This window comes from Artemia sp. Qi Xiang Cuo, chromosome 3 (assembly GCF_049724085.1).
Source record: "Artemia sp. Qi Xiang Cuo chromosome 3, ASM4972408v1, whole genome shotgun sequence".
NCBI lineage: Eukaryota > Metazoa > Arthropoda > Branchiopoda > Anostraca > Artemiidae > Artemia > Artemia sp. Qi Xiang Cuo.
In genome coordinates this window covers 82,999,104-83,026,568 of record NC_142796.1, presented here as the reverse complement: position 1 = coordinate 83,026,568, position 27,465 = coordinate 82,999,104, and the positions used below count along the sequence as shown (strand labels likewise).

The following is a 27,465-nucleotide window of genomic DNA, read 5'->3' as shown; positions in this document are numbered from 1 at the left end:
AGCGACACTATATAGGTAGACCTCAAAGAACAGAACAGAGTAATATTTATATTCCTAATTACAAATTCAAAACAAAAGAGAGACACTTTTATATTGCTAATTTTATATTCAAAACAAAAGAGAGACATTTTTGGAATGCTAATTGTAACCTCTTTTTTATGCTTTTGTTCGTTTTTTTGGAAATACATCTCTAGCCCCCTCAATCTCTATATTGTGTAGGATATATGGACAAGCACAGTTATTGTTATAAAATAGCGACTCTTTAGAAGGAGAAATCATAGAACAAAAGAGAGACATTTTTAGATTGCTAATTTTATATTCAAAACAGAAGAGAGACATTTTTAGATTGCTAATTTCATATTCAAAACAAAAGAGAGACATTTTTGGAATGCTAATTGTAACCTCATTTTTATGCTTTTGTTCGCGTTTTTTGCTATACATCTCTAGCCCTCTCAATCTCTATATAGTGTAGGCTATATGGACAAGCACCGGTAATGTTATAAAATAGCGGCTCTTTAGAAGGAGAAATCAAAGAACAAAAGAAAGAAATTTTTAGATTGCTAATTTTATATTGAAAACAAAAGAGAGACACTTTTATATTGCTAATTGTAACCTCGTTTTTATGCTTTTGTTCTTTTTTTTGGCGATACATCTCTATCCCCCTCAATCCATATATAGTGTAGGCTATATGGACAAGCACTGGTAACGGTATAAAATAGCGACTCTTTAGAAGGAGACATCAAAGAACAAAAGAGAGACATTTTTATATTGCTAATTTGATATTCAAAACAAAAGAGAGACATTTTTAGATTGCTAATTGTAACCTCGTTTTTATGATTTTTTTCGTTTTTTTGGCGATACATCTCTAGCCCCCCCCATCTCTATATTGTGTAGGATATATGGACAAGCACAGGTAATGGTATAAAATAGCGACTCTTTAGAAGGAGAAATCATAGAACAAAAGAGAGACATTTTTAGATTGCTAATTTTATATTCAAAACAAGAGAGAGACATTTTTAGATTGCTAATTGTAACCTCGTTTGTATGCTTTTGTTCGTGTTTTTGGCGATACATCTCTAGCCCCCACCATCTCTATATAGTGTAGGATATATGGACAATCACCGGTAGCCTAATGGTATAAAATAGCGACTCTTTAGAGGGAGACATCATAGAACAAAAGAGAGAAATTTTTATATTGCTAATTTTATATTCAAAACAAGAGAGAGACATTTTTAGATTGCTAATTGTAACCTCGTTTGTATGCTTTTGTTCGTGTTTTTGGCAATAAGTCTCTAGCCCCCTCCATCTTTATATAGTGTAGGCTATATGGACAGGCACCGGTAATGGTATAGAATAGCGACTCTTTAGAAGGAGAAATCATAGAAAAAAAGAGAGACATTTTTATATTGCTAATTTTATATTCAAAACAAAAGAGAGACATTTTTAGATTGCTAATTTCATATTCAAAACAAAAGAGAGACATTTTTGGAATGCTAATTGTAACCTCATTTTTATGCTTTTGTTCGCGTTTTTGGCAATACATCTCTAGCCCCCTCCATCTATATATTGTGTAGGCTATATGGACAGGCACAGTTATTGTTATAAAATAGCGACTCTTTAGAAGGAGAAATCATAGAACAAAAGAGAGACATTTTTAGATTCCTAATTTTATATTCAAAACAGAAGAGAGACATTTTTATATTGCTAATTGTAACCTCGTTTTTATGCTTTTGTTCGTGTTTTTGGCTATACATCTCTAGCCCCCCCCATCTCTATATTGTGTCGGCTATATGGACACGCACAGGTAATGGTATAAAATAGCGGCTCTTTAGAAGGAGAAATCATAGAACAGAAGAGAGAAAATTTTAGATTCCTAATTTTATGGTTAAAACAGGAGAGTGACATTTATATTTTTCTAATTGTACGCTTTTTTGTTTGCTTGTGTCCGTGTTTTTGGCGATGCATCTCTAGCCCTCTCAATCTCTATATAGTGTAGGCTATGTTGACAAGCACAGGTAAAGGTCTAAAATATCGACTCTATAGAAGGAGACATCTTAGAACAAAAGAGAGACATTTTTATATTGCTAATTTTATATTTAAAACAAGAGAGAGACATTTTTAGATTGCTAATTGTAACCTCGTTTTTATGCTTTTGTTCGTGTTTTTGGCGATACATCTCTAGCCCCCTCAATCTCTATATTGTGTTGGCTATATGGACAAGCACAGGTAATGGTATAAAATAGCGACTCTTTAGAGGGAGAAATCATAGAACAAAAGAGAGACATTTTTAGATTGCTAATTTTATATTCAAAACAAAAGAGTGACATTTTTAGATTGCTAATTGTAACCTCGTTTTTATGCTTTTGTTGGCGTTTTTGGCAATACATCTCTAGCCCCCTCAATCTATATATTGTGTAGGATATATGTACAAGCACAGGTAATGTTATAAAATAGCGACTCTTTAGAAGGAGAAATCATAGAACAAAAGAGAGACATTTTTATATTGCTAATTTTATATTTAAAACAAGAGAGAGACATTTTTAGATTGCTAATTGTAACCTCGTTTTTATGCTTTTGTCCGTGTTTTTGGCGATACATCTCTAGCCCCCTCAATCTCTATATAGTGTAGGCTATATGGACAAGCACAGGTAATGTTATAAAATAGCGACTCTTTAGAGGGAGAAATCATAGAACAAAAGAGAGACATTTTTAGATTGCTAATTTTATATTCAAAACAAAAGAGAGACATTTTTAGATTGCTAATTTTAACCTCGTTTTTTTGATTTTTTTGTTTTTTTTGGCAATAAATATCTCCCCCCCTCAATATATATTCATTTTAGTCTATTTGTAAACCCCCAGGTATTGTTTTAAAATAGCGACTCTTTAGAAGGAGAAATCATAGAACAAAAGAGAGACATTTTTAGATTGCTAATTTTATATTCAAAAAAAAAAGAGAGACATTTTTAGATTGCTAATTGTAACCTCGTTTTTATGCTTTTGTTCGTGTTTTTGGCAATACATCTCTAGCCCCCTCCATCTCTATATAGTGTAGGCTATATGGACAAGCACAGGTAATGGTATAAAATAGCGACTCTTTAGAAGGAGAAATCATAGAACAAAAGAAGGACATTTTTATATTGCTAATTTTATATTCAAAACAAAAGAGAGACATTTTTAGATTGCTAATTTTATATTCAAAACAAAAGAGAGACATTTTTAGATTGCTAATTTTATATTCAAAACAAAAGAGAGACATTTTTAGATTGCTAATTGTAACCTCATTTTTATGCTTTTGTTCGTGTTTTTGGCAATACATCTCTAGCCCCCGCCATCTCTATATAGTGTAGGCTATATGTACAAGCACAGTTAGCCTAATGGTATAAAATAGCGACTCTTTAGAAGGAGAAATCATAGAACAAAAGAGAGACATTTTTATATTGCTAATTTTATATTCAAAACAAAAGAGAGACATTTTTAGATTGCTAATTTTATATTCAAAACAAAAGAGAGACATTTTTAGATTGCTAATTGTAACCTATTTTTTTTGCTTTTGTTCTTTTTTTTGGAAATAAATCTCTACCCCCCTCCATCTATATATAGTTTTGTATATTTGGACACGCACAGTTATGGTTATATAATAGCGACTCTTTAGAAGGAGACATCATAGAAAAAAAGAGAGACATTTTTAGATTGCTAATTTTATATTCAAAACAACAGAGTGACATTTTTAGATTTCTAATTGTAACCTCGTTTTTATGCTTTTGTTCGTGTTTTTGGCAATACATCTCTAGCCCTCTCCATCTATATATAGTGTAGGCTATATGGACAAGAACTGTTATTGGTATAAAATAGCGATTCTTTAGAAGGAGAAATCATAGAACAAAAGAAAGACATTTTTAGATTGCTAATTTTATATTCAAAACAAAAGAGAGACATTTTTAGATTGCTAATTGTAACCTCTTTTTTATGATTTTGTTCGTTTTTTTGGCAATACATCTCTAGCCCCCTCCATCTATTTACAGTTTAGGCTATATGTACAAGCACAGGTAGCCTAATGGTATAAAATAGCGACTCTTTAGAAGGAGAAATCATAGAACAAAAGAGAGACATTTTTAGATTGCTAATTTTATATTCAAAACAGAAGAGAGACACTTTTAGATTGCTAATTGTAACCTCGTTTTTATGCTTTTGTTCGTGTTTTTGGAAATACATCTCTAGCCCCCTCCATCTATATATAGTGTTGGATATATGCACAAGCACAGTTATGGTTAAAAAATAGCGACTCTTTAGAAGGAGACATCATAGAACAAAAGTGAGACATTTTTAGATTGCTAATTTTATATTCAAAACAAGAGAGAGACATTTTTAGATTGCTAATTGTAACCTCGTTTTTATGCTTTTGTTCGTTTTTTTGGCGATACATCTCTAGCCCCCTCATTCTCTATATTGTGTCGGCTATATGGAAAAGCACAGGTAATTGTATAAAATAGCGACTCTTTAGAGGGAGAAATCATAGAACAAAAGAGAGACACTTTTAGATTGCTAATTTTATATTCAAAACAAAACAGAGACATTTTTAGATTGCTAATTGTAACCTCGTTTTTATGCTTTTGTTCGCGTTTTTGGAAATACATCTCTAGCCCCCTCCATCTCTATATAGTGTAGGCTTTATGTAAAAGCACTGGTAATGTTATAAAATAGCGACTCTTTAGAAGGAGAAATCATAGAACAAAAGAGAGACATTTTTATATTGCTAATTTTATATTCAAAAAAAAAGAGAGACATTTTTAGATTGCTAATTGTAACCTCGTTTTTATGATTTTGTCCGTTTTTTTGGCAATACATCTCTACCCCCCTCAATCTCTATATTGTGTTGGCTATTTGGACAAGCACTGTTAATGGTATAAAATAGCGACTCTTTAGAAGGAGAAATCATAGAACAAAAGAAGGACATTTTTATATTGCTAATTTTATATTCAAAACAAAAGAGAGACATTTTTAGATTGCTAATTTTATATTCAAAACAAAAGAGAGACATTTTTAGATTGCTAATTTTATATTCAAAACAAAAGAGAGACATTTTTAGATTGCTAATTGTAACCTTGTTTTTATGCTTTTGTTCGTTTTTTTGGCAATACATCTCTAGCCCCCTCCATCTATATACAGTGTTGGATATATGGACAAGCACTGTTAGCATATTTTTATAAAATAGCGACTCTTTAGAAGGAGAAATCATAGAACAAAAGAGAGACATTTTTATATTGCTAATTTTATATTCAATACAAAAGAGAGACATTTTTAGATTGCTAATTTTATATTCAAAACAAAAGAGAGACATTTTTAGATTGCTAATTGTAACCTAGTTTTTATTCTTTTGTTCGTTTTTTTGGCAATACATCTCTAGCCCCCTCCATCTCTATATAGTGTAGGCTATATGGACAAGCACAGGTAGCCTAATGGTATAAAATAGCGACTCTTTAGAAGGAGAAATCATATAACAAAAGAGAGACATTTTTAGATTGCTAATTTTATATTCAAAACAGAAGAGAGACATTTTTAGATTGCTAATTGTAACCTCGTTTTTATGCTTTTGTTCGTGTTTTTGGCTATACATCTCTAGCCCCCTCCATCTCTATACTGTGTAGGCTATTTGTACAAGCACTGTTAATGTTATAAAATAGCGACTCTTTAGAAGGAGAAATCATAGAACAAAAGAGAGACATTTTTAGATTGCTAATTTTATATTGAAAACATAAGAGAGACACTTTTAGATTGCTAATTGTAACCTCGTTTTTATGCTTTTGTTCGTGTTTTTGGCAATAAATCTCTAGCCCTCTCCAGCTCTATATTGTGTAGGATATTTGGAAAAGCACTGTTATTGGTATAAAATAGCGACTCTTTAGAAGGAGAAATCATAGAACAAAAGATAGACATTTTTAGATTGCTAATTTTATATTCAAAACAGAAGAGAGACATTTTTAGATTGCTAATTGTAACCTCGTTTTTATGCTTTTGTTGGTTTTTTTGGCAATACATCTCTAGCCCCCTCCATCTATATACAGTGTAGGCTATATGTACAAGCACTGTTAATGGTATAAAATAGCGACTCTTTAGAAGGAGAAATCATAGAACAAAAGAGAGACATTTTTAGATTGCTAATTTTATATTCAAAACAGAAGAGAGACACTTTTAGATTGCTAATTGTAACCTCGTTTTTATGCTTTTGTTCGTGTTTTTGGCAATACATCTCTAGCCCCCTCCATCTCTATATAGTGTAGGCTATATGGACAAGCACAGGTATTGGTATAAAATAGCGACTCTTTAGAAGGAGAAATCAAAGAACAAAAGAGAGACATTTTTAGATTGCTAATTTTATGTTCAAAACAAAAGAGACACATTTTTAGTTTGCTAAATGTAACCTCGTTTTTATGTTTTTGTTCGTGTTTTTGTTAATCCAACCCTAGCCCCTCCTCTCCTCCCTCTACATAGCGTAGGCTATATGTACAAGCACCGGTAATGGTATAGAATAGCGACTCTTTAGAAGGAGATATCATAGAACAAAAGAGAGACATTTTTAGATTGCTAATTTTATGTTCAAAACAAAAAAAAGACATTTTTAGATTGCTAATTGTAAGCTTGTTTTTATGCATTTACAGTATGCAAATACATCCCTAGCCCCCTCCCCTCTATATAGCCCTTGGCTATATGGACCAACGCCGGTAAATGTTTAGAATAGCAATTCTTCAGAATGAGACATGATAAAACAGAAAGAGAGACATTTTGTATTGCTAATTTTACGCTCATTTTCATGGTTTTCTCCGCAGTTTCGACAATTCATCCCCAATCCTCCTCTAGTAGTTCCAATAGCCCTAGGCTATGTAAAATAACTAACATTGATGAAAACTGATTCAAAAACATAAAATGGGGAAAACAGGGAAATGTAGTCCATTGATTATAATGCGATCCATTCAGACGAGGACGACCTGATTTTCCTTTAGCCCGACGGTTGGTCGAAAAGGACAATCTTTGGCAATTTATCATCCTTCATCTGCACAACGTGCCCTAGCCATCTCAACCTTTCTTTCATTATAGCTCTAAAAAAAGGAAATGAACCACATTTTCGTACAGCCTACTGTTTGAAATACGGTCAGTCATCCGGGTACCCAGAACAAAACGTAGGCAATTTCTCTGGAAAACCCCTAGCAAATTTTCATCCGCTTTTCGGAGCGGCCGTGCTTCATAGCCATATTTGACCACTGTCATAACTGTAGCTACCAATATTCTAATCTTGGTTCGCAGACTTATCTTCCTGTTCTTCCAAACTTTTATTTAATTGTGAAAAACACCCTGAGCCTTGGCTATTCTACTTTTAACATTTTCTGTACCCACTGTCTTTACTAATAATACTACCAAGGTAAATGAAGCTGCTCACCTGATCAATGTTTTCGTTACCCAACGTCAACTTTTCATCTTTACTTATTCCTAGCCTTAGTGACTTAGTCTTCTTAACAACAAATTTCAAACCTATTCTAGCACCCTGATCTCGCAATACCTCTAAACGCTATCTCAATTTGCTCAAACTTTCATCAAAGATGCTTAAATCATCAGCATCATCTAAATCCAGGAGAGTTTTTCCTCCCCATTTGATTCTGTGATCTCCCATTGCCTTTCCTGTGCTCCTTAAGACAAAGTCCATCAAAATAATCCATATAAGTAGTATTTTACCTTATACTTTGGGGACTTTATGTACCAAACAGGTTTTTCTGGTAGGTAATTCTATTCTACTGGTCATTACATCTTTCTTTGCCAAGAGATTTACCGGTCCTATGATTAAGGACAAGTTTTTCTGACGTAGATTTCTAGTTCATGATATACAAGTTTTTTTTTAGGTTAAATCCGTGGTCATTCATCTGTAAGTTGATTAGTAGGTTTTTTTTTAAAAAACTTGGCTAATAGGTTTTTAAACCTATTACTACGAACGCTACATGCATTCCATTTTTGGAACTAGGAGCGAGATTGTGTGATGCTATCAGACTGGTTTCGTTTCATGGGTTCATTAATAGAACGAGTGATGTTTTTGAAAAGGGTAATTACTTCTTTAGTTTACGAGATTTGCGAATTTTTGGCGAAAAGGTACTCCATTTTCACTACTGTGATCTGATTGAATTGTCGCCGACAATGAGATTTAATCGCTGCTAAGCCTATTGTTATTGCGAAAGGGGTTACTCAATTTACTTCTTAGTGTTAAATGACAGATTTCCAAATACGATCATTTTGAAAAGCAGACAAAAAAAAATGGTTTATCCCCTCATTTCTGTAGGGCAGGAGATAACTTAATTTACTTAGACAATGAATGATATTAATTAGTGATTGATTGTATCAGTGGAGAAAAAAAGATTAAACTGATTAACAGTTAAGGTAACCCCAAAGGAGCTGTTAACTGAGGTAATTTGTTATAAATTTGAAAAATACCTAACGACGAATCGGAAACGTTTGATTAACATTTGCAAAAAAGGAGTAATGGGATTTGCGAATTGGAGGAGATGGGGTGGTTATGCACTGTACAATACAGAAGTGATGTTTTGGAGAGTTAGGGGTCGTGTGTGTCTCTTTGGGCTATGTGTATCTCTTTGGGAGCCTTTGAATCTTTTGGTTACTAAAGTATTATATTTTCATCATGTTTTAGGAAATTCAATTAGGATTAACTTAACTTCATTCCGCGAGTGTTGTCGGGGGTAACACGTAAGTACCAAATTTTGAGTTCACTGCAGGGGATTTTCCAAAAAGAGAATTTTCCATGGGGAGGGAATTTTCCAGGAGGTGAATTGCTACAAGTTTCACGGGAAATCATCCGTACACAGGTTTTTTCCAAATTTTTAAAGAAAATTTGCAAATGAAAAGGGGATTTTTGCACTAAACTTATGTTAATTTCTGCTCGTTTTGGGATTTTGATTCGATTATTTCCTACATACTTTACAGTCTCATTAAATGTAATTAAACAAATATAAAAGATTTTTCAACTAAAGTAAGGAGCAAGTTTAAAACTCATAACAGATTTTATTTAAAAATTTGGAAAAAAAAAGCCAACTTCACAATAAAGAGTAAAGAGCTAAGGATGAGACAGACTTTTGATCTTTAACATAATTAAATAAATAAAAACGGGGGGTTCAGTTGTACAGGGTTTTGGTTATACAGGGGTTCAGTTAAAGAGGTCTCACTTGCACGAAGGTTCAGATGCATGGGGATTCACTTGCTTGGGGTTCAGTTACACGGGGATTCAGTTACAATGGAACCCACACAAAAAAACAATGGGAGCACACACAAAAGCCAAATTAGCCCAGTGGCCTATGAGAAATCATGGGTTGCATGGGGGGTTGACTTGCACGGGGGTTCAGTTAAAGGGGGTACAGTTACACGGGAGTTTAGTTAAATTGGGTTGAGTAAAAATATAAAAGATTTTTCAACTACAGTAAGGAGCAAGTTTAAAACTCATAACAGATTTTCTTTAAAAATTTGGAAAAAAAAAGCCAACTTCACAATAAAGAGTAAGGAGTTAAGGATGAGACAGACTTTTGATCTTTTACATAGTTAAATAAATAAAAACGGGGGGTTCAGTTGTACAGGGTTTCGGTTATACAGGGGTTCAGTTAAAGAGGTCTCACTTGCACGAAGGTTCAGATGCATGGGGATTCACTTGCTTGGGGTTCAGTTACACGGGGATTCAGTTACAATGGAACCTACACAAAAAAACAATGGGGGCACACACAAAAGCCAAATTAGCCCAGTGGCCTACGAGAAATCATAGGTTGCATGGGGGGTTGACTTGCACGAGGGTTCAGTTAAAGGGAGTACAGTTACACGGGGGTTTAGTTAAATTGGATTGAGGTGCACGAGGGTTCAGTAGCACGAGACTTCAGTAACACGGGGGTTCAGTTGTACAGGGTTTCGGTTATACAGGGGTTCAGTTAAATGGAGGGTATAGTGACATTTTAAAAGATGATTTAAAAGATGATTTTAGAAGAGGATTTGAAGATGAAACTCTGTGGTCATTATAATACACAAGTTCCATTTGAACAGTGTTGTGAGGTCTCCTACCCCAACATCAAAGGGTCCCGGTCCTCCTACCCCAACCCTGAAGGAAGCCAGCGGTCCAAAAAGGTCCCCCAAGCTCCCAAAGGACCACCCAGCCCTCAAGGGCCCCCTCAGACCCTCAAAGGCCCTCCCCAGGCTCCCGTCTTTCGTAGATGAATGTTGTCTGAAACTTATGTTTCGGGGTGTATGGGTTGCTATTTTCGACTTTTCGGAGTTGGATTTCTTAGTCTTTCATAGGTATGTGTTGTCTGAAACCTATGATTTGGGGTGGATGGTTTGCTATTTTTGACTTTTCTGAGCTGCATTTCTAACCCCTTTCATGGGTGTGTGTTGTCGGAAAATTATGATTTGGGATGTGTAGTTTGCAAGTTGGACTTTTCAGAGCTAGATTTCTTAGTCTTTCGTTGGTGTGTGTTGTCTGAAATCTATGATTTAGGATGTGTGGGTTGCTATTTTTTTACTTTTTTGAGCTTTAGCCTAATTGCGTAGCTACTAAAGGAACATTTTTGTTGTATCTATTGGTATCAATATTCTGTTTTTTAGAGTTCAAGTTACTATTGAGCCTTACGTGCCTGAAACACTGAATTAGAATATTCAATTAGCTGTTTGGGTTTTCAGACATTGTTTTTTAGATGTTCATTAGTGTTAGGTTCCTGGAGGGGTTTTATGACTCCTCCCTCCAATGAATTCAGATGGTTTTAGGACTCATCCCTCTAGCCATAACTCCATTCAACCTTGAGCGAAGATATAAAAGTTTGATGAAGTATTTTTCTACTTAACAACTACATTAATAACTTCCAAGATGATAGGACAGTATGAAACAGAATTTATCAGTTACCGAGAGTTCAATGACTCCTCCCCGCAATGACTTCCACGGGTTTTATGACTCCTCCCCACAATAAATTCAGATGGTTTTAAGACTCATCTCACTAGTCATAACTCCGTTCAACCTTGAGCAAAGGTATATAAGTTTGATGAAGTATTTCTCTACTTAACAACTACATTAATAGCCTCCAAGATGATAGGACTGTATGACACCGAATTTATCAGTTTGAAAAAATCATCTTGTGGTGTTATATTTGAATGTGCTTTTTTATTATTGTCTATAGATCTCGAAGAAATTGACTGTTATCATTGGTTAGTGAACTATAATCTGTTTTGAGTATGATAAAAGCTTGTGGAGTACTACATTACGTTGTATAAACAGACTGGGATTCTATGATAGAGTGATTACACCACTTAATAATACTGGTCAGGAACTGAGAAATGTCTAGGAGGAAGTCAGTGAAATTTGCAGCTTTTTCGGAGTTGAAGCACTCTACGTAAAGGGCAATGTACCTCCAGATAAAGTTTTAATTCAAAAGTGTGACCCTAGGATTCCACTTTTCAATCTAGAAGAGTTTAAATGTCCTAAATTTGCATGGGGTTATCACAGTCCCGAAGACAAGGTTAGTTTCTTCGCACAGTGGATACCTAAGAACATACCTGATTGTGATAAATCCATCACAGATGTTAAAAACTATTTTATATCATGGGACCATCGTTTGTGGATGTTTAAGAGTGAACTCTAAGTACTATTTTTATGTAAACATTTTTTCGGAAACAGGACAGACATGCAAAGTCGACATAGCTTTATTTCATTTTTTTAAGGTTAATTTAGACGAGGTTACGTGCGGCGCGCACGTAACCTAGTCTAAATTAACCTTAAAAAATGAAATAAAGATATGTCGAGTTTGCATGTCTCTCCTGATTGGTCCCTAAAAAAACCAGTCTGGGTGAAAAATTAGTGTTTGAATCAGTGGGGAATCCCCGTTCGTTTGTAAAGGTGTCAAGGAAAGGCATACAAATAGCATGTAGTTTCAAAACGTGTTTAATCAAGTTTTTTTAATGAAGTATCTGTACTGTATATTCAAGAGGTGAAATCAATAAAGAGCTTGTTACTTACTTACAAATATTTTTTATAATTTCTTGAATGAAATTTCCGTATTGTGTGTATCAAAGAGTTGACTTCAATAAAGAAATTTTTACTTGCTGAGAATTTTTTTCATAATTTATTTAATTAAATTTATATATCATGTAGCAAATTGAAAACTTTTTGTGATAAAGAGAAAAAAAAAGCTAGTTCCTTGTGATTTTTTCATAATTTTTTGAATGAAGTATCTGTACTGTATATCCAATAGGTGAAATTAATACAGAGTTTGTTACTTACTTACAAATATTTTCATAATTTCCTGAATGAAATTTCCGTCTTGTGTATCCAAGAGTTGACTTCAAGAAAGAAATGGTTACTTACTGAGAATTTTTTCATAATTTCATGAATTTAATTTATACATCGTATATCTAACTCGTTAAAACAATAAAGTTTGTTACTTACTTAGAATTTTTTCATAATTTCTTGAACGAAATGTCTTTTTTTTTTTTTTTTGTTTATCCAACAGGTGAATTCAAGAAAGAATTTGCTACTTAGACTGAGAATTTTTTCATAATGTCTTGAATTTAATTTCTACGTCGTATATCTAACTGGTAAAAACAATAAAGAGTTTGTTACTTACTTAGAATTTTGTCATAATTTCTTGAACGAAATGTCTTTTTTGTTTGTCCAACAGGTGAATTCAAGAGAGAATTTGATACTTAATTACAATTTCTTCATAATTTCTTGAATGAAATTTCCGTATTGTGTATCCAAGAGTTGACTTCAAGAAAGAAATTGTTACTTACTGAGAATTTTTTTCGTAATTTCTTGAATTAAGTTTCTACATCGTGTAGGTAAGTGAAAATTGTTTGTGATAAAGAGAGAAAAAAAGTTACTTACTTGCGATTTTTTCATAATTTCTTGAATGAAGTATCTGTACTGTATATCCAAGAGGTGAAATCAATAAAGAGTTTGTTACTTACTTACAAATATTTTCATAATTTCTTAAATGAAATTTCCGTATTGTGTATCCAAGAGTTGACTTCAAGAAAGAAATTGTTACTTACTGAGAATTTTTTTCATAATTTCTTGAATTTAATTTCTACATCGTATATCTAACTCGTGAAAAAAATAAAGAGATTGTTACTTAATTAGAATTTTGTCATAATTTCTTGAACGAAATGTATTTTTTTTAATCAAACATGTGAATTCAAGAAAGAATTTGATACTTAGTTCCAATTTTTTAATAATTTCTTGAATGAAATTGTGTATCCAAGAGTTGACTTCAGGAAAGAAATTGTTACTTACTGAGAATTTTTTAATAATTTCTTGAATTAAATTTCTACATCAAGTAGCTAAGTGAAAATTGTTTGTGATAAAGAAAACAAAAAGTTACTTACTTGCGATTTTTTCATAATTTCTTGAATGAAGTGTCTGTACTGTATATCCAAGAGGTGAAATCAATAAAGAGTTTGTTACTTACTTACAAATATTTTTATAATTTCTTGAATGAAATTTCTGTATTGCGTATCCAGGAGTTGACTTCAAGAAGGAAATTGTTACTTACTGAGAATTTTTCAATAATTTCTTGAATTAAATTTCTACACCATTTAGCTAAGTGAAAATTGTTTGTGATAAAGAGAAAAAAAGTTACTTAATTGCAATTTTTTCATAATTTCTTGAATAAAGTATCTGTACTGTATATCCAGGAGGTGAAATCAATAAAGAGTTTGTTTCTTACTTACAAATATTTTCATAATTTCTTGAATAAAATTTCCGTATCGTGCATCCAAGAGATGACTTCAAGAAGGAAATTGTTACTTACTGAGATTTTTTTCATAATTTCTTGAATTAAATTTCTACATCGTGTATCTAAGTCATGTAAACAATAAAGAGTTTGTTACTTACTTAGAATTTTGTCATAATTTCGTGAACGAAATGTCTTTGTTTATCCAGCAGGTGAATTCAAGAAAGAACTTGCTACTTACTTACAATTTTTCATAACTTCTTCAATGAAAATTTCTGTATTGTGTATCCAAGAGGTGATTTCAAGAAATAATTTGTTACTGACTTACTTACAATTTTTTTCATAGTTTCTTAAATGAAGTTTCTGCATTGTGCATCCAAGAGGTGACTTCAGGAAAGAGTTTGTTACTTGCATACAATAGAACTATTCTAAAGAAGAAGGACGGGTTAAGCTTAAAGATATTTATTACTTAAATGTATTAACAGATTTTTTTTTTTCTTTTTTTGAGAAAGAAAAGAAAAACAACAGCAAATATTTACATAAAAATAGTACTTAGAGTTCAATCTTAAACATCCACAAACGATGGTCCCATGATATAGAATAGTTTTTAACATGTCTTATGGATTTATCACGATCAGGTATGTTCTTAGGTATCCACTGTGCGAAGAACCTAATCTCGTCTTCAGGACGGTGATAACCCCCTTCAAATTTAGGACACTTAAACTCTTCTAGATTGAAAAGTGGAATCCTAGGGTCACACTTTTGAATTAAAACTTTATCTTTAGGTACATTGCCCTTTACGTTGAGTGCTTCAACTCCGAAAAACCTGCAAATTTCACTGACTTCCTCCTGGACATTTCTCAGTTCCTGACCAGTATTATTAAGTGGTGTAATCACTCTATCATAGAATCCCAGTCTGTTTATACAACGTAATGTAGTACTCCACAAGCTTTTATCATACTCAAAACAGATTATAGTTCACTAACCAATGATAACAGTCAATTTCTTCGAGATCTATAGACAATAATAAAAAAGCACATTCGAATATAACACCACAAGATGATTTTTTCAAACTGATAAATTCGGTGTCATACAGTCCTATCATCTTGGAGACTATTTATTTAGTTGTTAAGTAGAGAAATACTTCATCAAACTTTTATACCTTTGCTCAAGGTTGAACGGAGTTATGACTAGTGATATGAGTCTTAAAACCATCTGAATTCATTGTGGGAAGGAGTCATAAAACCCATGGAAGTCATTGTGGGGAGGAGTCATTGAACTCTCGGTAACTGATAAATTATGTGTCATACAGTCCTATCATCTTGGAAGTCATTAATGTAGTTGTTAAGTAGAAAAATACTTCATCAAACTTTTATATCTTCACTCAAGGTTGAATGGAATTATGGCTATAGGGATGAGTCCTAAAACCATCTGAATTCATTGGAGGGAGGAGTCATAAAACCCTCCAGAAACCTAACACTCATGAACATCTAAAAAACTATGTTTGAAAACCCAAACAGCTAATTAAATATTCTAATTCATGATTTCAGGCACGTAAGGCTCAATAGTAACTTAAACTCTAAAAAACAGAATATTGATACCAATAGATACAACAAAAATGTTCCTTTAGTAGCTACGCAATTAGGATAAAGTTCAAAAAAGTAAAAAAATAGTAACCCACACATCCCAAATCATAGATTTCAGACAACACACACCAACGAAAGACTAAGAAATCTAGCTCTGAAAAGTCCAACTTGCAAACTACACATCCCATATCATAATTTTCCGACAACACACACCTATGAAAGGGGTAAGAAATGCAGCTCAGAAAAGTCAAAAATAGCAAACCATCCACCCCAAATCATAGGTTTCAGACAACACATACCTATGAAAGACTAAGAAATCCAACTCCGAAAAGTCGAAAATAGCAACCCATACACCCCGAAACATAAGTTTCAGACAACATTCATCTACGAAAGACGGGAGCCCGGGGAGGGCCTTTGAGGGTCTGAGGGGGCCCTTCAGGGCTGGGTGGTCCTTTGGGAGCTTGGGGGACCTTTGAGGACCGCTGGCTTCCTTCAGGGTTGGGGTAGGAGGACCGGAACCCTTTGGGGTTGGGGTAGGAGACCTCACAACACTTTTCAAATGGAACTTGTGTATTATAGCGACCACAGAGTTTCATCTTCAAATCCTCTTCTAAAATCATCTTTTAAATCATCTTTTAAAATGTCACTATACCCTCCATGTAACTGAACCCCTGTATAACCGAAACCCTGTACAACTGAATCCCCCGTGTTACTGAAGTCTCGTGCTACTGAACCCTCGTGCAACTCAACCCAATTTAACTAAACCACCGTGTAACTGTCCCCCCTTTAACTGAACCCCCGTGCAAGTCAACCCCCCATGCAACCCATGATTTCTCGTAGGCCACTGGGCTAATTTGGCTTTTGTGTGTCCCCTCATTGTTTTTTTTGTGTGGGTTCCATTGTAACTGAATCCCCGTTTAACTGAACCCCAAGCAAGTGAACCCCCATGCATCTGAACCTTCGTGCAAGTGAGACCTCTTTAACTGAACCCCTGTATGACCAAAACCCTGTACAACTGAACCCCTCGTTTTTATTTATTTAATTATTTAAAAGATCAAAAGTCTGTCTCATCCTTAACTCCATACTCTTTATTGTGAAGTTGGCTTTTTTTCCAAATTTTTAAAGAAAATCTGTTATGAGTTTTAAACTTGCTCCTTACTTTAGTTGAAAAATCTTTTATATTTGTACTCAACCCAATTTAACTAAACTCCCGTGTAACTGTACCCCCTTTAACTGAACTCCCGTGCAAGTCAACCCCCCATGCAACCCATGATTTCTTGTAGGCCACTGGGCTAATTTGGCTTTTGTGTGTCCCCTCATTGTTTTTTTTGTGTGGGTTCCATTGTAACTGAATCCCCATGTAACTGAACCCCAAGCAAGTGAATACCCATGCATCTGAACCTTTGTGCAAGTGAGACCTCTTTAACTGAACCCCTGTATAACCGAAACCCTGCACAACTGAACCCCCCGTTTTTATTTATTTAATTATGTAAAAGATCAAAAGTCTGTCTCATCCTTAACTCCTTACTCTTTATTGTGAAGTTTGCTTTTTTTTATAAATTTTTAAAGAAAATCTGTTATGAGTTTTAAACTCGCTCCTTACTTTAGTTGAAAAATCTTTTATATTTGTTTAATTACATTTCATGAGACTGTAAAGAATGTAGGAAATAATCGAATCAAAATCCCAAAACGAGCAGAAATTAACATAAGTTTGGTGCAAAAAACCCCTTTTCATTTGCAAATTTTCTTTAAAATTTGGAAAAAACCTATGTACGGATGATTTCCCGTGAAACTTGTAGCAATTCACCTCCTGGAAAATTCCCTCCCCATGGAAAATTCTCCTTGTGGATAATCACCTGCAGTGAACTCAAAATTTGGTACTTACGTGTTACCCCCGACAACACTCAAGGAATGAAGTTAAGTTAATCCTAATCAAATATCCTAAAACACGATGAAAATATAATACTTTAGTAACCAAAAGATTCAAACGCTCCCAAAGAGACACACATAGCCCAAAGAGACACACACGACCCCTAACTCTCCAAAACATCACTTGTGTATTATACAGTGCATAACCACCCTATCTCCTCCAATTCGCAAATCCCATTACTCCTTTTTTTTGCAAATGTTAATCAAACGTTTCCGATTCGTCGTTAGGTATTTTTCAAATTTATAACCAATTAACTCAGTTAACAGCTCCTTTGGGGCTACCTTAACTGTTAATCAGTTTAATCCTTTTTTTCTCCACTGATACAATCAATCACTAATTAATATCGTTCATTGTCTAAGTAAATTAAGTTATCTCCTGCCTTACAGAAATGAGGGGACAAACCAATTTTTTTTGTCTGCTTTTCAAAATGATCGTATTTGGAAATCTGTCATTTAACACTAAGAAGTAAATTGAGTAACCCCTTTCGCAATAACAATAGACTTAGCAGCGATTAAATCTCAGTGTCGGTGACAATTCAATCAGGTCACAGTAGTGAAAATAGAGTAACTTTTTGCATAAAATTCGCAAATCTCTTAAACTAAAGAAGTAATTACCCTTTTCAAAAACATTACTCGTTCTATTAATGAACCCATGAAACGAAACCAGTCTGATAGCATCACACAATCTCGCTCCTAGTTCCAAAAATGGAATGCATGTAGCGTTCGTAGTAATAGGTTTAAAAACCTATTAGCCAAGTTTTTTAAAAAAAACCTACTAATCAACTTACAGATGAATGACCACGGATTTAACCTAAAAAAAAACTTGTATATCATGAACTAGAAATCTACGTCAGAAAAACTTGTCCTTAATCATAGGACCGGTAAATCTCTTGGCAAAGAAAGATGTAATGACCAGTAGAATAGAATTACCTACCAGAAAAACCTGTTTGGTACATAAAGTCCCCAAAGTATAAGGTAACATACTACTCATATAAAGGGGGATAGAACGCTACTTTGCTTAACTCCTGATTTAATACAAAACCAGCTGCTAACCTCATTTCCTACCCTTACCGCAGCAGTATTATTCTCGGACATAGCACTAATCACTTTAATGTTTTTGTCTGGTATGCCATACAAGGATAAGAAAAGGATAAGTGTTTGACAACTCAGGCACTTCTCAGTTATTAACCTAAGAGCGAAAATTTGGTCGACACAATCTCTACCTTTTCTAAAACCGCACCGTTCTTCTCTTAAGACTTTGTCTACAGCCTCTCTAAGGCTAAAAGTATCATATACTAATTAATTTACTACCTACAGAGACCAGACTAATGCCTCGATAATTACCATACTCGCTTTTACCACCTTTCTTTTACAGTGGTTTAATTAAGTTTTTTCTAAAATCGTTAAGTACTTCCCTTTTTTCAAAAATCATGTTCATAATCTTCAGTAACTTATTTCTAACCTCAGAGCCACCATATTTAAAAAAAAAACTCATTTACCATACTATCAGCACCAGGAGCCTTATTATTTTTTAATCCTTTTAGTACAGTCGCTAATTCTTCCTCACAAACAAATCTTCCTTCACATCCAAGGTATTACAATTTTTTTCAATTTCTTCTGTGTGTTTTCCTGCAACTATATCTCGGTTTAGCACATTCTCAAAATGTTCTGCCCATCTTTCTTCAACGCCTTCCTTATCACTAATTGTGACCCTGTTCCTATTTTTAACTGGGACAAGTCCGGATTGACTACTCCCTCTCAATTTGTTAACATGCCACTGCAATATTTTACTATTATGCCGTCTAGCTGCATCTTCCAGATCCTCGACCATTTTATCAATAGCCACCGCTTCAAACCTCCTTAGTTCATATTTTAATGCTTTCTCCGCTTTCTTTACATTCCTTTTGTTTTCATATGATCAATCACTCAAATAATTCTAGCATAATAATTCTGGTATAAATAATTCTTCTCTCTATTAAAGCCTTTTCAGGCAATATTCCTAGTTGCAGTCTTAACTTTCTTCCCCAAGACACCATCAGCAACTTCACAAATTGTTTTTCCAAAATAATTCCAACCATCTACCACATTGTCAAATTTTAAACTCTTAAGTTTAGTATTCCAATGTTCCTGGAAAGTTTCTCTCAAATTCCCATCCTGGAGTCTACCAACACCAGAACTTCCAAGGAGGTAGTTATCCTTCCGAAATTTCAGCTTTAAACTAAACTTAGACACTACTAGATGGTGATCTTTACTTTTAACATTAAGAACATCACTTCTATATACCCTAGCATCTTGTACCGATCCTGCCAGTCGTCGGTTGCTATAACATAATGAATAAGGTTTACTGTCTTACAATCACGTGAATATCATGTTAAATTATGGGCCATTTTTTGACCTAACATCGTAGTGGTTATAACTTGATTTTTATACCTACAAAATTGCAAAAGTCTGTAGCCATTACTGTTTTCTTTTCCTGCACCAAATTTGCCTAGGCTAGGATACCATCTATCATTATTTCTACGGGCCTGGGCGTTAAAATTTCCTAGTAAAAGCATCATTTTTCTACCTGGGACCCTGTCTATTTCCTCCTGCAACTAAGTAAAATTCATTTGAGTCACTAGTATTTCCGTCAGTCGGTTCTACAGGGGCATATACGACTATAATTGATACCCTGAACTTTTTAGTCATAAAATGGGTAATTAGTATTACATTATTAATATCTTCCCAGCCTAAAAAAAGACTTAGTAGCTTCCTTATTCATCATGAGCCCCACTTCCTGTCTATGTACCCCATCCTTCCTGCCTGAGTAAACAAATTCTATATCACCTAATCTTCATGCTTCCTATCCCTGGGATATGAGTCTCTGAAACTCCTAATAAGTCGAGTTCAAATCGTCTGAATTCGTCAGTCAAAATATCGATACGATAGTAATTATTCAACTTCGTAACGTTCCAGGTTCCAATTTTCATGTTCTTTAAATCATTGAAATAACTTTCGCCTCAGGAAAAGTAATGATCCCGGATACCAGTGCAGGACGGGGATCATATATCTTTTCAAGTCTACACCGAAGCGCTTAAGCCGGCTTAGAACCAGACAGCAAGAAGTCCCTGGGACCTCCAATCTGAAGAATGGAGGCTTTGTGCAATCCTGGGTCCATCTTGGTCACAACATGGTTTTCAGCACTTTGCAATGCTATTATATCAACAAGGGTCAAAATTCTGCACAGCCAGTCTCAAGCCTATTACCTCCAACTTATTATATATTCATACCTACAAATATTATGCTACTACGAGGAGGCAGCCCATAGTAGATAAATTAGCTTTTGTTCGTGTTTTTGGCGATACATCTCTAGCCCCCTCCATCTCTATACAGTGTAGGCTATATGGACAAGCACAGGTAATGGTATAGAATAGCGACTCTTTAGAAGGAGAAATCATAGAAAAAAAGAGAGACATTTTTAGATTGCAAATTGTAACCTCGTTTTTTTGCTTTTGTTCGTGTTTTTGGCTATACATCTCTAGCCCCCTCAATCTCTATATAGTTTAGGCTATGTGGACAAGCACAGGTAATGGTATAAAATAGCGACTCTTTAGAGGGAGAAATCATAGAACAAAAGAGAGACACTTTTAGATTGCTAATTTTATATTCAAAACAAAAGAGAGACATTTTTAGATTGCTAATTGTAACCTCGTTTTTATCCTTTTGTTCGTGTTTTTGGCAATACATCTCTAGCCCCCTCCATCTCTATATAGTGTAGGATATATGGAAAAGCACTGGTAATGTTATAAAATAGCGACTCTTTAGAAGGAGAAATCATAGAACAAAAGAGAGACATTTTTATATTGCTAATTTTATATTCAAAAAAAGAGAGACATTTTTAGATTGCTAATTGTAACCTCGTTTTTATGATTTTGTTCTTGTTTTTGGAAATACATCTCTCGCCCCCTCCATCTCTATATTGTGTAGGATATATGGACAAGCACAGGTAACGTTATAAAATAGCGACTCTTTAGAAGGAGAAATCATAGAACAAAAGAGAGACATTTTTATATTGCTAATTTTATATTCAAAAAAAAGAGAGACATTTTTAGATTGATAATTGTAACCTCTTTTTTATGCTTTTGTTCGTGTTTTTGGCAATACATCTCTCGCCCCCTCAATCTCTATATAGTGTAGGATATATGGACAAGCACAGTTATGGTTATAGAATAGAGACTCTTTAGAAGGAGAAATCATAGAACAAAAGAGAGACATTTTTATATTGCTAATTTTATATTCAAAACAAAAGAGAGACATTTTTAGATTGCTAATTTTATATTCACTACAAAAGAGAGACATTTTTAGATTGCTAATTTTATATTCAAAAAAAAAGAGAGACATTTTTAGATTGCTAATTGTAACCTTGTTTTTATGCTTTTGTTCGTGTTTTTGGCAATACATCTCTAGCCCCCTCAATCTCTATATAGTGTAGGCTATATGGACAAGCACAGGTAGCCTAATGGTATAAAATAGCGACTCTTTAGAAGGAGAAATCATAGAACAAAAGAGAGACATTTTTATATTGCTAATTTTATATTCAAAACAAAAGAGAGACATTTTTAGATTGCTAATTTTATATTCAAAACAAAAGAGAGACATTTTTAGATTTCTAATTGTAACCTCGTTTTTATGCTTGTGTTGGTTTTTTTGGCGATACATCTCTCGCCCCCTCAATCTATATATTGTGTAGGCTATTTGGACAAGCACAGTTAAAGTTATAAAATAGCGACTCTTCAGAAGGAGAAATCATAGAACAAAAGAGAGAAATTTTTAGATTGCTAATTTTATATTCAAAACAAAAGAGAGACATTTTTAGATTGCTAATTGTAACCTCGTTTTTATGCTTTTGTTCGTGTTTTTGGCAATACATCTCTAGCCCCCTCCATATATATATTGTGTAGGATATTTGCACAAGCACTGTTAAGGTTATAAAATAGCGACTCTTTAGAAGGAGAAATCATAGAACAAAAGAGAGACATTTTTATATTGCTAATTTTATATTCAAAAAAAAGAGAGACATTTTTAGATTGCTAATTGTAACCTCGTTTTTATGCTTTTGTTCGTGTTTTTGGCAATACATCTCTAGCCCCCTCCATCTATATATAGTGTTGGCTATTTGGACAAGCACAGTTAACGGTATAAAATAGCGACTCTTTAGAAGGAGAAATCATAGAACAAAAGAGAGACATTTTTATATTGCTAATTTTATATTCAAAAAAAAGAGAGACATTTTTAGATTGCTAATTGTAACCTCGTTTTTATGCTTTTGTTCGTGTTTTTGGAAATACATCTCTAGCCCCCCCCATATATATATTGTTTAGGATATTTGGAAAAGCAAAGTTAATGGTATAAAATAGCGACTCTTTAGAAGGAGAAATCATAGAACAAAAGAGAGACATTTTTATATTGCTAATTTTATATTCAAAACAAAAGAGAGACATTTTTAGATTTCTAATTTTATATTCAAAACAAAAGAGAGACATTTTTAGATTGCTAATTTTATATTCAAAACAAAAGAGAGACATTTTTAGATTGCTAATTTTATATTCAAAACAAAAGAGAGACATTTTTAGATTGCTAATTTTATATTCAAAACAAAAGAGAGACATTTTTAGATTGCTAATTTTATATTCAAAACAAAAAGAGAGACATTTTTAGATTGCTAATTTTATATTCAAAACAAAAGAGAGACATTTTTAGATTGCTAATTGTAACCTCTTTTTTATGCTTTTGTTCGTTTTTTTGGCAATACATCTCTAGCCCCCTCCATCTCTATACAGTGTAGGCTATATGGACAAGCACAGGTAGCCTAATGTTATAAAATAGCGACTCTTTAGAAGGAGAAATCATAGAACAAAAGAGAGACATTTTTATATTGCTAATTTTATATTCAAAACAAAAGAGAGACATTTTTATATTTCTAATTTTATATTAAAAACAAAAGAGTGAAACTTTTAGATTGCTAATTGTAACCTTGTTTTTATCCTTTTGTTCGTGTTTTTGGCAATACATCTCTAGCCCCCTCCATCTTTATAAAGTGCAGGCTCTATTGACAAGCACAGGTAATTGTATAAAATAGCTACTCTTTAGAAGGAGAAATCAAAGAACAAAAGAAAGACATTTTTAGATTGCTAATTTTATATTCAAAACAGAAGAGAGACATTTTTAACTTCGTAACGTTCCAGGTTCCAATTTTCATGTTCTTTAAATCATTGAAATAACTTTCGCCTCAGGAAAAGCAATGATCCCGGATACCAGTGCAGGACGGGGATCATATATCTTTTCAAGTCTACACCGAAGCGCTTAAGCCGGCTTAGAACCAGACAGCAAGAAGTCCCTGGGACCTCCAATCTGAAGAATGGAGGCTTTGTGCAATCCTAGGCCCATCTTGGTCACAACATGGTTTTCAGCACTTTGCAATGCTATTCTATCAACAAGGGTCAAAATTCTGCACAGCCAGTCTCAAGCCTATTACCTCCAACTTATTATATATTCATACCTACAAATATTATGCTACTACGGGAAGGCAGCCCATAGTAGATAAATTAGCTAGAAAGAAAATTTTCAACCCGAAAACACCCGTCAAAACCACAGTTTATATAATTATCCAGTATGATCATTCCCTATTTCACCCATTATAAAAACCCGGACCGGGGTGCGAGGGCTCCAGAGAACGTAGGAACATAAGCGGCATCAGATCTTTTCACGGGTAGACAAGTCAGATTTCTCTTGGACGCGAAACTTGGCTTCAACGTTGGAACAGTAATTTTGAAGAAACTAATTTTAAATTAATTTATTCCAATACATACATGAAAATCGGTAGTTAATAGTGTAATGTTATTATTAGATGTTTTTAGGAATTAAAAGTAGGTTTCGAAGTCTCAAGTTGGTTTCAAAGGCATTTTGAGAAAGTTTCTGCCAAAATACGTGTTCCAGGGTAATTGGACCGCTGATGGCATATCAAATGAGAGGAGCTGTTTGTACGCGCCGATATAAATATATATATATATATATATATATATATATATATATATATATATATATATATATATATATATATATATATATATATATATATATATATATATATATATATATATATATATATATATATATATATATATATATATATATATATATATATATATATATATATATATATATATATATATATATATATATATATATATATATATATATATATATATATATATATATATATATATATATATACACTACGAAAACTTTACGAAAAAGAATTTTTTTTTTAAAGAAAAGTAAAGGCCATATTAAACTTAAGATCAGTAGAAATAGAAGCCTACAATAACTCAAACTCAAAATAGCCAGAAATTATTATTAAAGACTAAAAAAGGAAAGGAAAATAATTGGTATGGCGTTAACACTGCATATGAACTTATATAAATGTATATATAGTGTGTTCTTATAAAGCAAAAGGTAAATATAACATTTGTTTAAGAACGAAAAGAAAGACAAGGAATAAATTTGCGACGATAATCAAGTAAAAAATACGTTTTATTTGAACAATGCCATAAAGCGATGACATTTGATTATGATATTTGGTGCTTCGCATTGATATTACAGTTTTAAAAGTTTTATCAATTTTTTCTCAAATAGATTTTTTCTCAAAAGATTTTCAAACAGGGGTGTTTATTGTTTAAAGTTCAGGAAAGGTCTGCACATTTCACACTAAAAAAGGGATTGATAACAAAACTTGTATTATTTAGGCTCTCTGCTAAAACAGGTAACTAGATTTTGCAAGTATACAGGTTCCTACTAACTCAGACTATCAACATCACGACGTGAAAAAAAAATGATAAACTATCCAGTTGCGGATCCAGAGGGGGGGGGCGAGGGTTACCCCCGTAAATTAGTCTAAACTAAAGTAGCGTAATTTACCTAATTAACGCAAGTTTGCATTAATTTAACTGGCTCCAAACGTAAATTCGTCAGATCAACCTATTCTGCGCCCCCCTCGCCTGAAAAAATCCTGGACCAACCCCTCAACCCCTTCAACCCCTTCCATCGGGAATTAGAAGAAAAAAGAATTCCTTATTTTTTCAAATTTCACCTCCTTTTTTACAAAATCCTACATAGGTCAATCATTTGAGTCCACTGTATGTAAATAATAGATTAAGTCATAATTTGTATATAAATTAAGTCATACCTGTGAGATGGGACACTTGCAAACCGCTTGGCCGGCTCACCAAGTTTTTTTCTGCTTTTACAATTTCGAATAATGCACTTTCTAAACGTTTCTCATTGATTGACGCAAACACAGTATAAACACACTGATCCATAACTGCACGAAGAAGTGGGAGGAGCTTTTTGTTCGCACCAAGAACGAAGACCAGAAATGATCTGCGATAAGCTTTCTGGATAATTATATAAACTGTGGTCAAAACAGACCAAGCCCAGAAGAATTATCCATTAATCAGACTCTCGTGCGAATGCTGTGTCATTTACTAGGCTATAATTTCCTCGAGGGGCACCACTCGTCAAGCGGAAATAAAGTTGACCGCAAGGTTCCCAGTCTTGTAGGTACCCCTAAAGGGTTGAGGTAGCCCTTGGTAGAGGCCGTTGTCCATAGATCTGGATCTTACGCCCTGCCGCAGTTTTCCTCCTATAGAGGATGCTCCCACAATGGTGTTCTGCGTCACCATGCACATTAACTCATTACTGGGAGAAGGTTTGTAACTCACCGGACGTGTGGACACGCCGGTGGGTCTTGGATGAGATGATGTCACAAATAAAGATTTAAAGGAAATTAGAACTTCCTGGGAGGGTGTAAAAAGGAGCCTTTGAATAGATTGGGATGGAGGAGGAGCGTCCGTAGTTGTGTTGACCTCAGGCGGCTTGGTGCTGCGGTGAGTTGTTAGTAGTAGTAGTATTAATACTTGCTATTATGGAAAGCAGGCCGCCCAGAACGCTGTATTTTAAATACTTAACCTAACCAACTCTATACATTAAATATTTAATTAAAATATACCTGCATTGTAGTTTATCTCACTGAGACTAAGCTAATTATTTCAGAATACAAACAGAGAAACTGGTTTTACCCAGATCAAGGACAACTGCGAGGTCACTATAAGACGTAAGTACCAGCTTTTTTCACATCCCTCCTCCCCCAAAAAATCCTAGATCGCCCTTGCTTATAACACAAAAAAACATCCTACCTGTTCCTTGTATATCATTAGTTGTGACAATATCAGTATCAGCATCAATCAAAGGTATATCACTATCATCAATTATACGACTGCGTTTTGAATCATCTTCCAACACATTTTCCACCATTTTCATAATAAATTCCGAGTAACAGCTATGATTTTCATTTTCTGAAAAAACCCTGAGGAGGAAAAATGCTCGAGCGGTTTTCACGGCAAACAAAACTTGCAAACTGTCAGCTTATTACCAAACCAAGTAAACGAGTCTAATCAAGAATTGATAAATGCCTTTTGTAAACGTATTTAATTCCGCTTTTAATTCGTGGAAATTGATTGGCAGAAATGACAGGATAGATGAAGGTTTTTTAAATGAGCTAGGTTTATACCCTTCCACATTTAGATCTAGTGCAAAAGGTATGGGTATCTTACAGGAGGAGAACTGAAGCTAGTTTTGACAAAAAAAAACTATCGACGCCATCTAGTATTTGGCGTTTCTTAGAATTTTTGCAATTTAATAATGAGACAAGTTAAGGGCTGGGCACACGTAGCTAATTTCAGGAACTGATTTCAAAATCAGTGCCAATTTCAAAAGAAATGTGCGTCGATTTGGAGCTTGAAAAATTTTCTAGTTTTCGGCGCCGATTTACAAAATAAGCGCTGATTTTCATCATGATCATCACAAAAAAATAGGGATACAAATAAATAGTCAGCCAGAGGTATTTGTGGTGAAAGACCCCACTACTGAGCTGAGAACTAAACCGAGAACTAAGCTGAGATCAATCAAGCAACTATTAATAGACTCCAGTTTACTATTTCCATCAATGACTTTTTGTTTTGAAACTTTCTTTCAAAAATCTTTTATTTCATCAAATTTTTCTTATTAATATTGTTTGTCCACAGATGCTGAAATCGGTTCCCAAAACCAGCTTTGTGTGAGAAGCACTTTAAAGTAATTAAAAAACAAGTTTTTTTAACTGA

General features: G+C 33.9%; 1 protein-coding gene across 1 annotated transcript in view; it reads right to left on the bottom strand.

Moving 5' to 3' along the window:
* Positions 1 to 26,697, bottom strand: part of LOC148954639 (sodium-dependent dopamine transporter-like) — a 188,470-nt gene extending 161,773 nt beyond the window's left edge. Inside the window, exon 1 of the mRNA XM_089087178.1 lies at positions 26,500 to 26,697. Coding sequence (XP_088943304.1) covers positions 26,500 to 26,623 — 124 coding nt within the window. The 5' untranslated portion in view covers positions 26,624 to 26,697. The remainder of the gene's footprint in view (positions 1 to 26,499) is intronic.
* Between the last annotated feature and the right edge of the window lie 768 nt (positions 26,698 to 27,465).